General features: G+C 23.9%; 2 protein-coding genes across 2 annotated transcripts; one reads left to right on the forward strand and one right to left on the reverse strand.

Annotated features, from left to right (window-relative positions):
- Positions 1-4,524: 4,524 nt before the first annotated feature.
- On the reverse strand, positions 4,525-8,331 carry LOC112602894 (ATP-dependent RNA helicase DBP5-like). The gene is made up of 6 exons (XM_025351243.1): positions 8,089-8,331; positions 6,710-7,478; positions 6,404-6,622; positions 5,572-6,321; positions 5,144-5,507; positions 4,525-5,074 (listed from the first exon to the last, which is right to left on the reverse strand). The coding sequence occupies exons 2-6, from the start codon at positions 7,430-7,432 to the stop codon at positions 4,587-4,589; spliced, it is 2,544 nt and encodes an 847-aa protein (XP_025207028.1). The 5' UTR covers positions 7,433-7,478; positions 8,089-8,331; the 3' UTR covers positions 4,525-4,586.
- Positions 8,332-8,676: 345 nt separating this feature from the next.
- On the forward strand, positions 8,677-11,547 carry LOC112602888 (platelet-activating factor acetylhydrolase IB subunit beta homolog). Its single transcript, XM_025351234.1, has 4 exons — positions 8,677-8,894; positions 9,649-9,855; positions 9,969-10,091; positions 11,249-11,547. Exons 1-4 carry the CDS (start codon positions 8,835-8,837, stop codon positions 11,489-11,491), a joined length of 633 nt encoding a protein of 210 aa, XP_025207019.1. The 5' UTR covers positions 8,677-8,834; the 3' UTR covers positions 11,492-11,547.
- The last annotated feature ends 850 nt before the right edge of the window (positions 11,548-12,397 follow it).

Genomic DNA, 12,397 nt, shown 5'->3' on the forward strand with positions numbered 1-12,397 from the left:
TCCATACCATACAAAAATAACAGACTTTAAAACAACAATGGTAACACAAATACTCACAACAATAAAAACACTTAATTTTGAACTCGGAGACGCAAAATCACGTTAATGGTTCTAAAACAATCAACCCTTAAGAACTTTGAACTTACAGAACGCTATGTCATGCCAGAGGTTCAAATTAATTATTAACTTATTCAATCTTCACAAAAATAATTAATTACAGTATTTTTATCATATTGAATTAGTACATTTTTATACTTCTTTATTTTACCTAAATACATTACAATAAGTTGAGTGTTACAATAAATAATATACAATTTATTTAATATTAGGATATATTATTGTATTATTTAAAAAAATGTCTAATTTAATATTGATTCTAATAGTTTGTGTTTACAGTTCATAATAACATCTAACTAATAAATTTAAAGTTGTAGTTAAAAAATAATTTGAATAGTAGATACCCAAACCTAACTAAAATTAAAGTCTAAATATAAAACAAAGAACAAACCAACATAACCAATTTAGTTTAAATAATTAACTAAAATATTCTAATATACCTACATACATTAATTTAAATAATATCAAAAATATTAAATATTCAAATTTGATATCTTCAAAAATAATTATTAATTTACTTTAAAAGGTTTCTTGATTATTTTGAACTATTTGTGAGCATGCTGCATTAAATTTTGTATTAAAATAGGGAAAAAACTGACAGCTATTATTATGAAAATAATTGATTTGAGTTACTTGATTATTAACGTGGTTCGCTAATTATACCCCAATTACCTACATTGTAAAACAATTTATTAACTAAAGAAACAAATCATGAAATAACTCATTTAATTACAAATTTCACAATGTTCATTAAAATTAATTAAATCTTTAATTTATATTTAATAGGTTAAATTACAAGTAATTTCTTGTATGTTTTACAAATATCACATAATGGACACTTATGAGTCAAATAACAATTCTTTTTTGTCAAATTAAAATTTCACGGCCAGAAAATTTTGTGTATACAAGTATGTATGTGTACACACAGTTTAATTCCATAAAATTATGTTTTCCACATTCAATATAATTTATAACGGTTATAATTTATATGTATGCAATCTATATTTTATGAATCATAATTTATTAATTTCACTATCAGATTTCTTATGTTAATTTATGTCTAATAATTTTAGTACCTACCTAGCAGTAATTATTATTTAATTAATTTTTTTTATTACATAATATAATAAATCTAGTAGTACCTTAACATTTTCAGAACAAACATACCTGATAAATTTTTTTTACAATAAATCTAATAACACTTTTTCCTGACTCAAAATTTTATTAGACTTTAAGAGGTAGTATTCAATATAATATTTTTTTAAATAATTTAACATAATTCAACTAATGTAATACATCCAAGTAAAGATTTTATAGTTTAATAAGTAAACTTAAAGAAGCTAAATTAGAACTTTCAGATAAAATAAATACAATAGACAACTATACACTTAAGTCTTAACAAAGGCGGATATTGTAGGAGACTAACCTAACCCCCATCCCCCCAAACATAATCTAGCCACATCAAATGTCAAAATAAATTATATATTTTAATATTTATAATTTCCAGTAATTTACCAATGCGGTTAACATGGAGATCAATGATCAGCCTCCGATAGATACTAAAGTCTGAAGTCTGAACTCTAAATACCATGGCAAAATCAATGTAAATATTATCTGTAGTATAATTACACTATTACAACACTACGAAAGAAATAATTATTTTTATGATGAATTATTTATGAGTGACACTACAACTACACTGTAGAACAGTCAACAGATACAATACGAACAATCAACGAGATTACAACGAGCAACAAAATAATATGAAATGGACAAAAGTTAGCTGCCGACTACCACGCGAATACGCGTCACGCGACAACTCATCAAACGTCAAACAGAAAACAGTGAAAACTGAAAAGTGCTGAGTAATCTACATTTGTAGGTTATTCCGATTATACGTGTAAACGAAAAAAAGCGATTAATTCTTTGTTATACAGCATTTAATTAATGTGTATTTTTGGGCAGGACCAAGTTAAAACAAATTTAATATCGTCATATCGACCGCGGTATATAAAAATAATACGACCGCAGTTCTATTATTATTTTACTAACACAAAGTTACCACTATCGTAGTGGCGAATATATAATTTTGAAAATTTATAATATATTAAACTAAATTTACGTGGATCGACAATTTTTTTTTTCATGAGTATTTTCGTTTTTTTTTTTTCACTAACGAATTAGTATAATTTACAAATTATAAAATAGTAAATATTAGTTGTACCAAATTAGTCTTCCGTCTATCACCTAAATATTGTTAAATATTATAACTCAAGAAATAAATTAGCATAGGTCATTTTATAATTAACATGTTGTACTGTAATAGTGTAAAATATGTTATAACTATACGTGATAATTTCATATTTTAATTAAGATAAGTACTCAATAATTTAAATCTAGAAGAGTGCTATAATAATAGTGAAGATATGAACGAAAAGAATTTTAATATTTTTATTCTGAAGACTATTTAATACATAATAACAATACACGTAATAGGTATTATTAACATATAAATTTGTTTTATTTATCGATATTTTTCTTACAATCTAAATCAGAGGTGGTGAATTTTTTTGTATAAATGAAGCGTTTTCAAATAATTGCAAAATCATGACTTTCAGAAGTGCTCAAGTGCACAAGTAAATATAAAAATAAACCATGGTAAAAAATTACATATAGGTATCTAACTAAACAATTTAATTGAGAATTGGTAGGTATTAAAATCATAATAATAAATCATAAATTTAAGAAAAACTTTAATTCATTATAATGTTAAATTTTAATTTATATTTTATGGGTATCAATATTAAGATATACTCCAAAGAGCTTCAAATTGCATGCTAAGGAGACGCATGTTCCCAACCCCAAATTTAGATTGTCTTATTAGTTACAATACTGCAGTAGGATGTTTTTTTCCATAGAATCACAATCTAGGATTCTGTCAAGCCCTCAAACATCAGGCCAATTCAGGCATTCCAATTAATTAAGCTAAGACTACTAACTAAAAGCCTTGTAGTACATACCTAACCTTTCCTTATAAACTTAAAAATATGTACTGATACCGTACTAAACAAAATAATGTACAAACATTTCTTCCAAAATTTAAGCACACATAACAGTATACTAATAATAAGCCTAAACAGCTTGACTATTGTTAGTAGACTAACAAAGTTTTTTTTTCTATTAATAATAACACTAAATTATAAGGCTTTTTAGTTATCAAGATACAGTAAATGTGAATAAATTCTATAAGTATAGTTAAATAATTACATAGCACAATAGGTATATTATGTCTATACAAAAACAATAAGATTTAGATTTTTTTAATTATTAAAATATTATTTAATGAAAAAATGCAAATATTTTGTATCCAAAAATTAAAATAGAATGAAAAAAATGTAGTTTGTCAATAAACTGCTTACTTTCTCTCTTACCCAGGTGCAGTATAACAAATTTGTATTCAATAAGAGTATTGTTAGTTTTAATTTAGAATGAATTAATCTCATAAAATATAATACAATAATTATCAGTTATCACAAACATTATCTTAATATATTGCTTTAATAAGATTCATCTTAATATGTTATAAAATATTATATTTTTTCATTCTATTGTTAAATGTAACAACATAAGTAACAATTTTTTTTAGTTTATGTGATTAAATTTAATATAATTTTTATTGTTCATATTTTATTAAACTAAAAATGTTGTTTCAACATTTGTTATAACTTATAACTTATGTATTCTATATTTGCAGAGGACAAAATAACACATTCAAAATTATAATACTATCATAATCATCTTGATTATGGACAAGTTAATTATATCAAATATTTTCTTATTTAATTTAAATTTTTAAAATTAAAATGTATATATTATAATGAACTTTCATAAAAAAATATTTGATTTACAAACAAAAAAATAATAATGTATTTATGTCTTTTAGTTAGCTGTTATTTTATAAGATAATTGTACTCAGAAATAATAATAAAAATATGTCATAAATATTATTTGAAATGTAACAAACTAAATAATTCAATTGAAATAAACATTTATTAGAATATAACTTTAGCATTTATGCTACAAATAAAATCTATATTAAATCTTATCTTATGATTTATTTTTAAAATAAAAATGTGGTTAGAGTTGGCAATGTTAATAAAAACAAAAAAAAAAATATTTAAAATAAAAAAAAATAGATCACAAAAATAAATGTTTACAAATTTAATGACCTATAAATGTTACAATAAAACAAAAATAAATAAGGTAAACATAATATTAGGATGTACTGTATATCTATCCAACATCTCAAATTCGTCTGATCATGCATAGAAAACATTTATATAACTATACAATATAGTAAATATGTAATTATAAATAATAATAACTAAAAAATTAAAATATAATCCCAAAATAGTAATAAAATTTATTGATATTTAAAATTAAATATTGGATTATTAATATATTATAGATTACAGGTTAGATACACATAAATCAGTTAGATCCTGAGGCATATTAAGCATACTTACATTAAAAGCAGTCTCAATAGCTTCTTTAGTTGTTTTGTCATCTGTAGTGATAAAATTAATTACCTTCACTCTGCGGCTAAAACAACCAACAATTTTACGCACATAATCTTTTGGACTTTTAGGAAGATCATAATTAATAACCCAAGATACATCTGAAAAATCCTCGCCTCTCTGTAATTCAGCAGTAACTAACACCCTGTTAGTACCACATTGAAACTGGTGTAATATGAGATTCCGCAGATGTGTATCTATATCGTTATGTACAGCTGATACTAAATATGTTTTAAGACGCATGTTTTCTGCTATTTCCAAAGCCTTGCTCCATGTGTTACAGTAAACAACAGCATGTGTTAAATTGAGTACTTCATAGAGTTCACAGAATGCATCAAATTTCCATTCTTCAGGTAAATAAACACAATACTGCGATATATCTAAAAATAAATAATTTTATTATTAATGTATAATAGTTAACAATATAAAAATTGAAGATTAATAAATACCATTCAACAAAGGTTTTTCATTTGGTGCTAATATATACTCAGGATTCTGCATTAAATCAGAAAACTGATCTAAGATTTCCTCTATTTTTGAAGTGGATAGAATAATTAATTGACGATTATTGTTAAGGAACAACAAAACATATCTAATTTTGTTAAAAAATCCATTGCATTTTAACATGTCTTCTGCATCATCAATTACAAGCATTTTTATAAAATCTTTACATAACGAGTTGCAATTGATCATTTCACATAAACCTTGCAGAGTACTAATCACTACATGAGGGACTGGAGAAAGTTTACGAGGAACATTGGTACCGCCAATACACGTAGAAACATTTAAAAATTTCCCAATTGATTTCATTGTCTGAAAAATATTAATTATTTAAAAATATTAAAACTGCAAATGGTCCTAATAATAAACTAAATACCTTTTGAGCAGACAATGCCAATTCTAACGTTGGTACTAATACAATTGCTTGGCATTCATTTAAACTAGTGTTAATCCTTTGCAACACTGAAATGAGACATACAGTTGATTTCCCAACACAAGGGTATGAGTGAAAAATAACATCACGTCCATTAACACAATGGGACATACATTCCTGTTGCAAGGGCATCAGATTCTGAATGCCATACTGATGAATACCATTTAATAATTCATCTTTCAAGTCTATAGTATGACATAACAAAATAGGCTTTACATTATTATTAATAGAAGACAGTTTATCATTAATATTGGTAAACAAATTATTTGATTCTTTTGATACGTTAGAACCTTCAGTAAATAACAATGAAGGTGTAATTTTAACTTTATCATATGGACAAACTGGATTATTAATTTCATTTTCACTAAAATGAATAACAGCATTGCAATTATTCTTATAATTCATAACTTCATTATTATATTTTGATGCAAACTGGTGATTATATAAGTGATCATTTTGTCCTTGTATTTCTACATTTAAATTTTCTTTTGATCCATTTAATTGTTTAAGTGCATTAGAATCTTCAGTAAAAGGTAACAAGTTGACATGAATTTTATTTTCAACCGAACTTGGTTTTTGAATTTCATCTTCATAATTAGAATCAACATTGTTACTATTATCAAAACTCATAATTTTATCAATATTTTTTTCACAAATATCTATATCCATTTTTACTTTTGACACTGTATTATCCTACATAAGTATTAAAAAAATAGATAATTAGTCTTTTAAATTATAAAAATAAGTATGAACAAATTATAGTATTGTACAATACCTTCTGTGAGTCAGTAATTGATTGAAAAATATCAACAAATTGTTCATTAGAAATTTCATTGGGACTGATTTTTACCCATGAATCATTAACCGAAGTTGATGCATTTTTATACAATTTTATTTCACTATCACTCAATTCTTTATCAAATATACATGGCTGGTGTGCTTCATTAAGAATTGGTTTGATTTTTCTTTTATCGCATTTAATTTCAATGTTTTCCTATTGAATAATAAAAACTTAACTATTAAAAATACTTCTTTATCTAGATAGAATACTGTAACAAATAAATATAAATAATATACTAACATTTTGATTGCAATTTAGAAGGTCTAGTTCGTTGACTACATCATATAATTCTAAGAGGTGCTCACTCTTATTGCTTAAATCGATCGATGAAACTGTGTTTTTAGAACTAAATTGAAGACAAGAATTATTGCTTTTAACTTGATCACTAATATTTATTAAAGGTTGATTTGAATCAATATTTGGGATTAGATGATCAACCAATGATGAATGCACACTAGATGCCATCAGTAATGCTTCATCATACATAACTTTGTTCTCAACAGGTTTTTCTGTATTGTTAAAAAATTCTTCATCCGAAACCACATCATAATCAGATAAAATCATGATACTTTCTTCTGAGCTAACATCACTTAAAGAGTCCAATGTTTCAATGGCACATGAGCTATTTGTTGTTAATAATGAACTATCAGAATATTTCCGCTCTTCGATATTTAGATCATTAGTAGGTAGAGTTGAAACCATAAGTTGCCTTTGCAACACCTGTTTTAAATACTCTAATGGTTCAATGTCAGTTCTTAAATTATTAACCATACTTTCTAACGATGTTAATATTTTTTGTTTATTCTCCAACTCAGAAATTTTACGATTTACCTTTTCTAATGATAAACATTCATAAAGTACACAGATTTGGTCTTGTAACATTTTTTTCTCGACAAATAACTCCTTGATTTGTTCTTGGAGTTGGATTTGCTTTTTCACATATTTTTCAATTTCTACGTCCATTATTATTTTTTTATTTTTTATTTCTCATTTTATTTGACTTTTTAGTCTGAAACAAAATTAAATACATGAATAATTATTATTCCAATTTATTTTCTAATTAAATATTTAATTAAATATTATAGATAAATAAAATTTTATTTCAAGGGATTTTTTTTCTTAGATATTTGACCTATAACCAACACCTTATTAACTATTGAAACTAATTAAATTTAACTATTCTCATTAATCTAAATAAGTTATAAAGTATTATATTTATACATTTTTGTAAAATTTAGACCTCCTAATGACTTTTTAAAATCACAAATCCCCTCCTAAATTAACTTTCCATAAATTTCTTTTTTTTTTTACAAAATATCTCACTTTATACAACCAGGTTGGAACCATAAATAAATAACTGTGAATCCAAGATATGAGTGTAACAAATCACCAGGGGGCTACAGACCACAGTTTAAAGATTGTTGCTCCAAAAAATTGTTGGTTATACTAAACTAATAATACTTAAAGTATTATAAATTTTATAGCATGCAGTATCCCTAAAAATCTCTTCTAATCAGAATCTATTCATACCCATCAAATATTAGAACAAAACTTATAATAACCAAGCTATCACATTAATTTCATTTAATGGAAAAAATATTAAAAAATAATTGGCTTACTTTAAATACATTGCCAAAGGAATCGCTAGTACACATAAAACTATACATATAATGAACTTTCTGGTGATACGGCACAAATAAGAACGTTGTCCGTAAAAAAAAATTATATTATTACTAAATAAATAGTTAATAGTTTAATACGTTTACGATTTATTTGACAATTGAAAAGACCATAGAACGGAAGAATAAAACATCTGTGGATACATTTAATCAATAATCACTAACCAGGGTAATTTTAAACTAATCATTATTCATTACATGGTCAATAATAATAATATAAATATAATAAATCATCATAAAATATAAAATAAAATAAATAATAATTTATTTTTCTATTGCGTATTACTTGTAATACATGATAAAGATTTACTTTATCATTAAGTTGTTGTTGTTATTATTTATATAATATTTATTACTATTATTATTATTATTTATAGATAACTATCGGGTCTCTTATCATTTTTCTGACAACTACCCTGTACCCGCACTGGGGTGCACTGTACTTTTATTATCTAAGACAGTTAACCTAACCTAATCACTGAAATAGATAACAAATTAACAACAAATAATATCATCACGATAATTGATTTATTCTGTGCCCTGTAGTAGTATGCTTTATGTTTTTTTCAAAAATATATTAAATTTAATACATATAATATAATATTAATACAATTCTGTGGATTGTTTTATAGTATGGTAACTATTGTATCATATTTTTTTTTAATTTTGTAATTTACTGTAAAATTATGAATCCATGTATTGTTCCAACGATTCCATTAGATGATGACAATGAATGGAAAATTCAAGTGTGTATAAAAATCAAAAATGAATGCTCTAATCTCTATTACAATAGACTGATAGAGAATGTTTCATAAAGAATGCTACAAATCAATCATATTTTACAAGAAATATACTATAAATGAAAAATATTGTTTCACTATGAGTTGAGGTTTAAGTGTGAAACATAGTATCATGCATTTTACCCCTTATAATTGTTTGACACACAGTGACTGTTAATACAATTATTAATCACGTTTTTACAGACTTTCCCAACAAGTTCACAGATAACTTGTTGAATATTTTGCATAAGTGTCAGAGAAGTTCATGGCTTGTTTGTATAAACCAATGATTTAATGAAACTATAAAAGAAAAAGTCACATAACGTAAATCATACTTAACCCTTGGGTTAAGCTTTATTTCTTCTTTAGGGGTTTTATTAAGTTATTAATTTATGTAAACAAGCCGTGAACTTAATTAAATCTTAAGCAAGAAATTCAAAAAGTTATCGTTAGGAATTAATTTAATAGGCAAATTTGTGAAAACATGATTTGTAATTGCAATGACAGAGTCACTGTATATCAAATGATTAGAGAGGGTTATATACATGATATTGTGTTCCACACTTAAACCTTAACTCTTAGTGAAACAATATTTATCATTTACTATGTATTTTTTATGAAATAAAATTGATCTGTAGTAAAATTAAAAACTAGGTCTTTATAAAACATCCTATATATTTTAATATCTAGACCAAAAATTAATCATTTATTATTTTTTTAGCACAAACGTTATGTGGCTGAAGCCAAAGCCCAAAACCCAGATATTATTTTAATTGGTGCTTCTATTATTCAATTAATTCAATGTTATCCCATATGGAATGACAAATTTGTACCTTTAAATAGTTTAAATTTTGGAATTTGTGGTGATCGAACTCAAGATGTTTTATGGAGAGTTCAAAATGGCATTCTTGATCACATAACACCTAAAGTAGATATAAATAAATTATTATTATTATTTAATCTTTCATATAAATATATAAATGAATTATTTTGTACATCATATTATTGTTTTAAAAAATATCTCTGTTTAATTTCTTATAGGTTTGTATTCTTAATGTTGGATCAAATAACATTGATAATACCCCAGTTCAAATTTCCGAAGGTATATTGGCTATTGTTAGGGAAATTCGATCAAAACTTCCTGATTGTTACATTATAATCATTGTAAGAACTTTATATTTAAATTTAAAATCATAACAACTTTTATTATTAAGCATTCAGTTGTAAATACCTAGAACTGAAAAAATGTAATCTAACTGAAAAAAAAATTACATATTTGTAAGTAATGGAAACTGAGTATGGTAATATTTGTATTCATTATGAGGTAAAATAACTGGAAATTATTTATTAACTTTTTGTGTTATGAAAACTTTTATGAGAATTTAGAGAGTATACAGTTTTAAATTCTTTCATTTTTTTTTACTAATTCAACATAATATTTAAATATTTTAAATTTAATACCATGAAGCAAACAACAAATTATTTGACAGCTTATATTAAATAAAAATAAATAAAATTTCAGAAAAACAATCAGTTTTTTTTAAATCCCATAAAATATAATGACATATTTCCCATTGTGTGCAGTAATTATAAGTATTGAAAATCAATCAATTTATTTAATTTAGTTTAAATCCATTTTTTCAGAAAAAGATTTAAATAAAAGTTTGAATTATTCATTGTTCCAAATTCTAATGAGATTTTATATTCTTTTACAATCTTTTAATATTTCACGTATGATACACAATTTGACACTTAACTCCAATTAAGAAAAAAATTTTAAAAATCATAAGAACAAATTCTAAATCTATATAATTTCTTTCTGAAATTTTATTATTACCTATTTGAAGCACTTATTTGTAAACAGCATTTTTTACTATGAATTCAATGAAGTTGAAATTAAGAATCATATTGATAATTCATTATTAGAAATTAGAATCGTGTTTCAGATTATCAATCACAATATTTAATTGTTATTATAAAATTATATATTGATGTGTAATTAAAATAAATAAAATAAAAAAATTAAATTACAATTTAAATGTTTGTTATTTGCAGTATAAACACAAATATTTGTTATTTAATAATACTTAAATTAAAATTTACGTAAAAATTTTTTTTTCTGGTTCACCATAATGATTTGAATGTGAATTTAATATTTGGGCTAAAAAAGGTTGGATCACTCTTTTTTGAAATAAAATTGCATTAATCAAAACGATAGAAATTAGTGTATTTGAGGACTAAAATAGTTTAATATGTTTTACAATAGATATTTTAAACTCATCTCATTGTATATTTAATAACTTTTATCTATATATCTATAGGGAATATTACCACGTGGTCCTTATCCAAATCCATTGAGAATTTTGGGAACTCAAGTAAATGAAATTGTCAGTGAAAAAGTGAAAGATATTTGTAGAGTTGAAATATTCAATCCTCATTTGTTACAACCAGATGGAACATTAAGTCAAGAAGATGCAATGGATTATCTTCATCCAACTGAAATAGGTTATCGTAAAATATTCAATCCAATTTTTGAGCGTCTAAAAAGAATTCTTGAAAACTAAGTAAAATATTTGCTTGATAATACTTTTGTTCAAAATTTTAAAAATTACTTAAATTAAATGTATTAATAATACAGTTTAACCTTTTTAATGCATTTATTAAATGATTTAATAAAAATTAATATTTTGTTTTATTATTTTGATGAAAATATTTATTTACTTTTCATTACTTATCCTCTTGATATTATGATATTTAAAATGTATATAAAAATATTTAGTTCTAGAAAAAAATAAGTTGTTGACTATTGAATAAAATGTGTCTTTATTAATTATAATCTATGTTTACAATTGAAGGCGTCCGTGCAAAAACCAGACAGCTCCATTTTTAGTAATTGTTCAGGAGCCATAAAAAACCATTTTAAAAATATTGAGTTTAAGATAAAACTAATGTTAATATCAATTTAGATATGTAAGACCACGATGAAAAATATGCCACAGTAGGTGATACGATTTTCGTTTTTGATTTGAAATTAGAGCTAATACTAACCTAACATTTTTGGAGTTACCTTGGTTTTTCCCCAGAAATTTTTGTTCAAATTTATATATATAATTATATTTTAATATTATTAACTCTAATTATATCAAACTTAGTTTCATTTTCTTAAACATAGTGAAATGTAGTAAATTAAGAGAGAAAGAATAGAAATTTGCAAGTACAATATTCAATAAATGATTTATTTCAAAATATTATGTTCAATATTACATTCTTTTTCATCTATTCAAAAATAATATAACATAATAAAACTAAATTCCTACCTTGAATGTAAAAATATTTATGTTTTTACTCTTCATAACTTGTACCATTTAAATGTTTACCCACCTATAATAACTATTATTAACATTTTTTTTAAATTTTATGTAAATAACAAAAAACCAAACAAAACAAAATGTAATAATTTTAATAAATTC

The sequence above is a fragment of the Melanaphis sacchari genome, unplaced genomic scaffold, assembly GCF_002803265.2.
Source record: "Melanaphis sacchari strain LSU unplaced genomic scaffold, SCAv2.0 Contig91_pilon_pilon, whole genome shotgun sequence".
Taxonomy (NCBI): Eukaryota; Metazoa; Arthropoda; class Insecta; order Hemiptera; family Aphididae; genus Melanaphis; species Melanaphis sacchari.

What these genes read in the sequence shown, in the direction of transcription:
- LOC112602894 (XM_025351243.1), bottom strand. Translation starts at nt 7,432, where the DNA reads ATGGACGTAGAAATTGAAAAATATGTGAAAAAGCAAATCCAACTCCAA. An exon ending in TTCTAAATTGCAATCAAAAT is followed by an intron (nt 6,623 to 6,709) that starts GTTAGTATATTA and finishes ATTATTCAATAG; the next exon opens with GAAAACATTGAAATTAAATG. An exon ending in CAATTACTGACTCACAGAAG is followed by an intron (nt 6,322 to 6,403) that starts GTATTGTACAAT and finishes ATACTTATGTAG; the next exon opens with GATAATACAGTGTCAAAAGT.
- LOC112602888 (XM_025351234.1), top strand. Translation starts at nt 8,835, where the DNA reads ATGAATCCATGTATTGTTCCAACGATTCCATTAGATGATGACAATGAA. An exon ending in ACAATGAATGGAAAATTCAA is followed by an intron (nt 8,895 to 9,648) that starts GTGTGTATAAAA and finishes TTATTTTTTTAG; the next exon opens with CACAAACGTTATGTGGCTGA. An exon ending in TTGATCACATAACACCTAAA is followed by an intron (nt 9,856 to 9,968) that starts GTAGATATAAAT and finishes AATTTCTTATAG; the next exon opens with GTTTGTATTCTTAATGTTGG.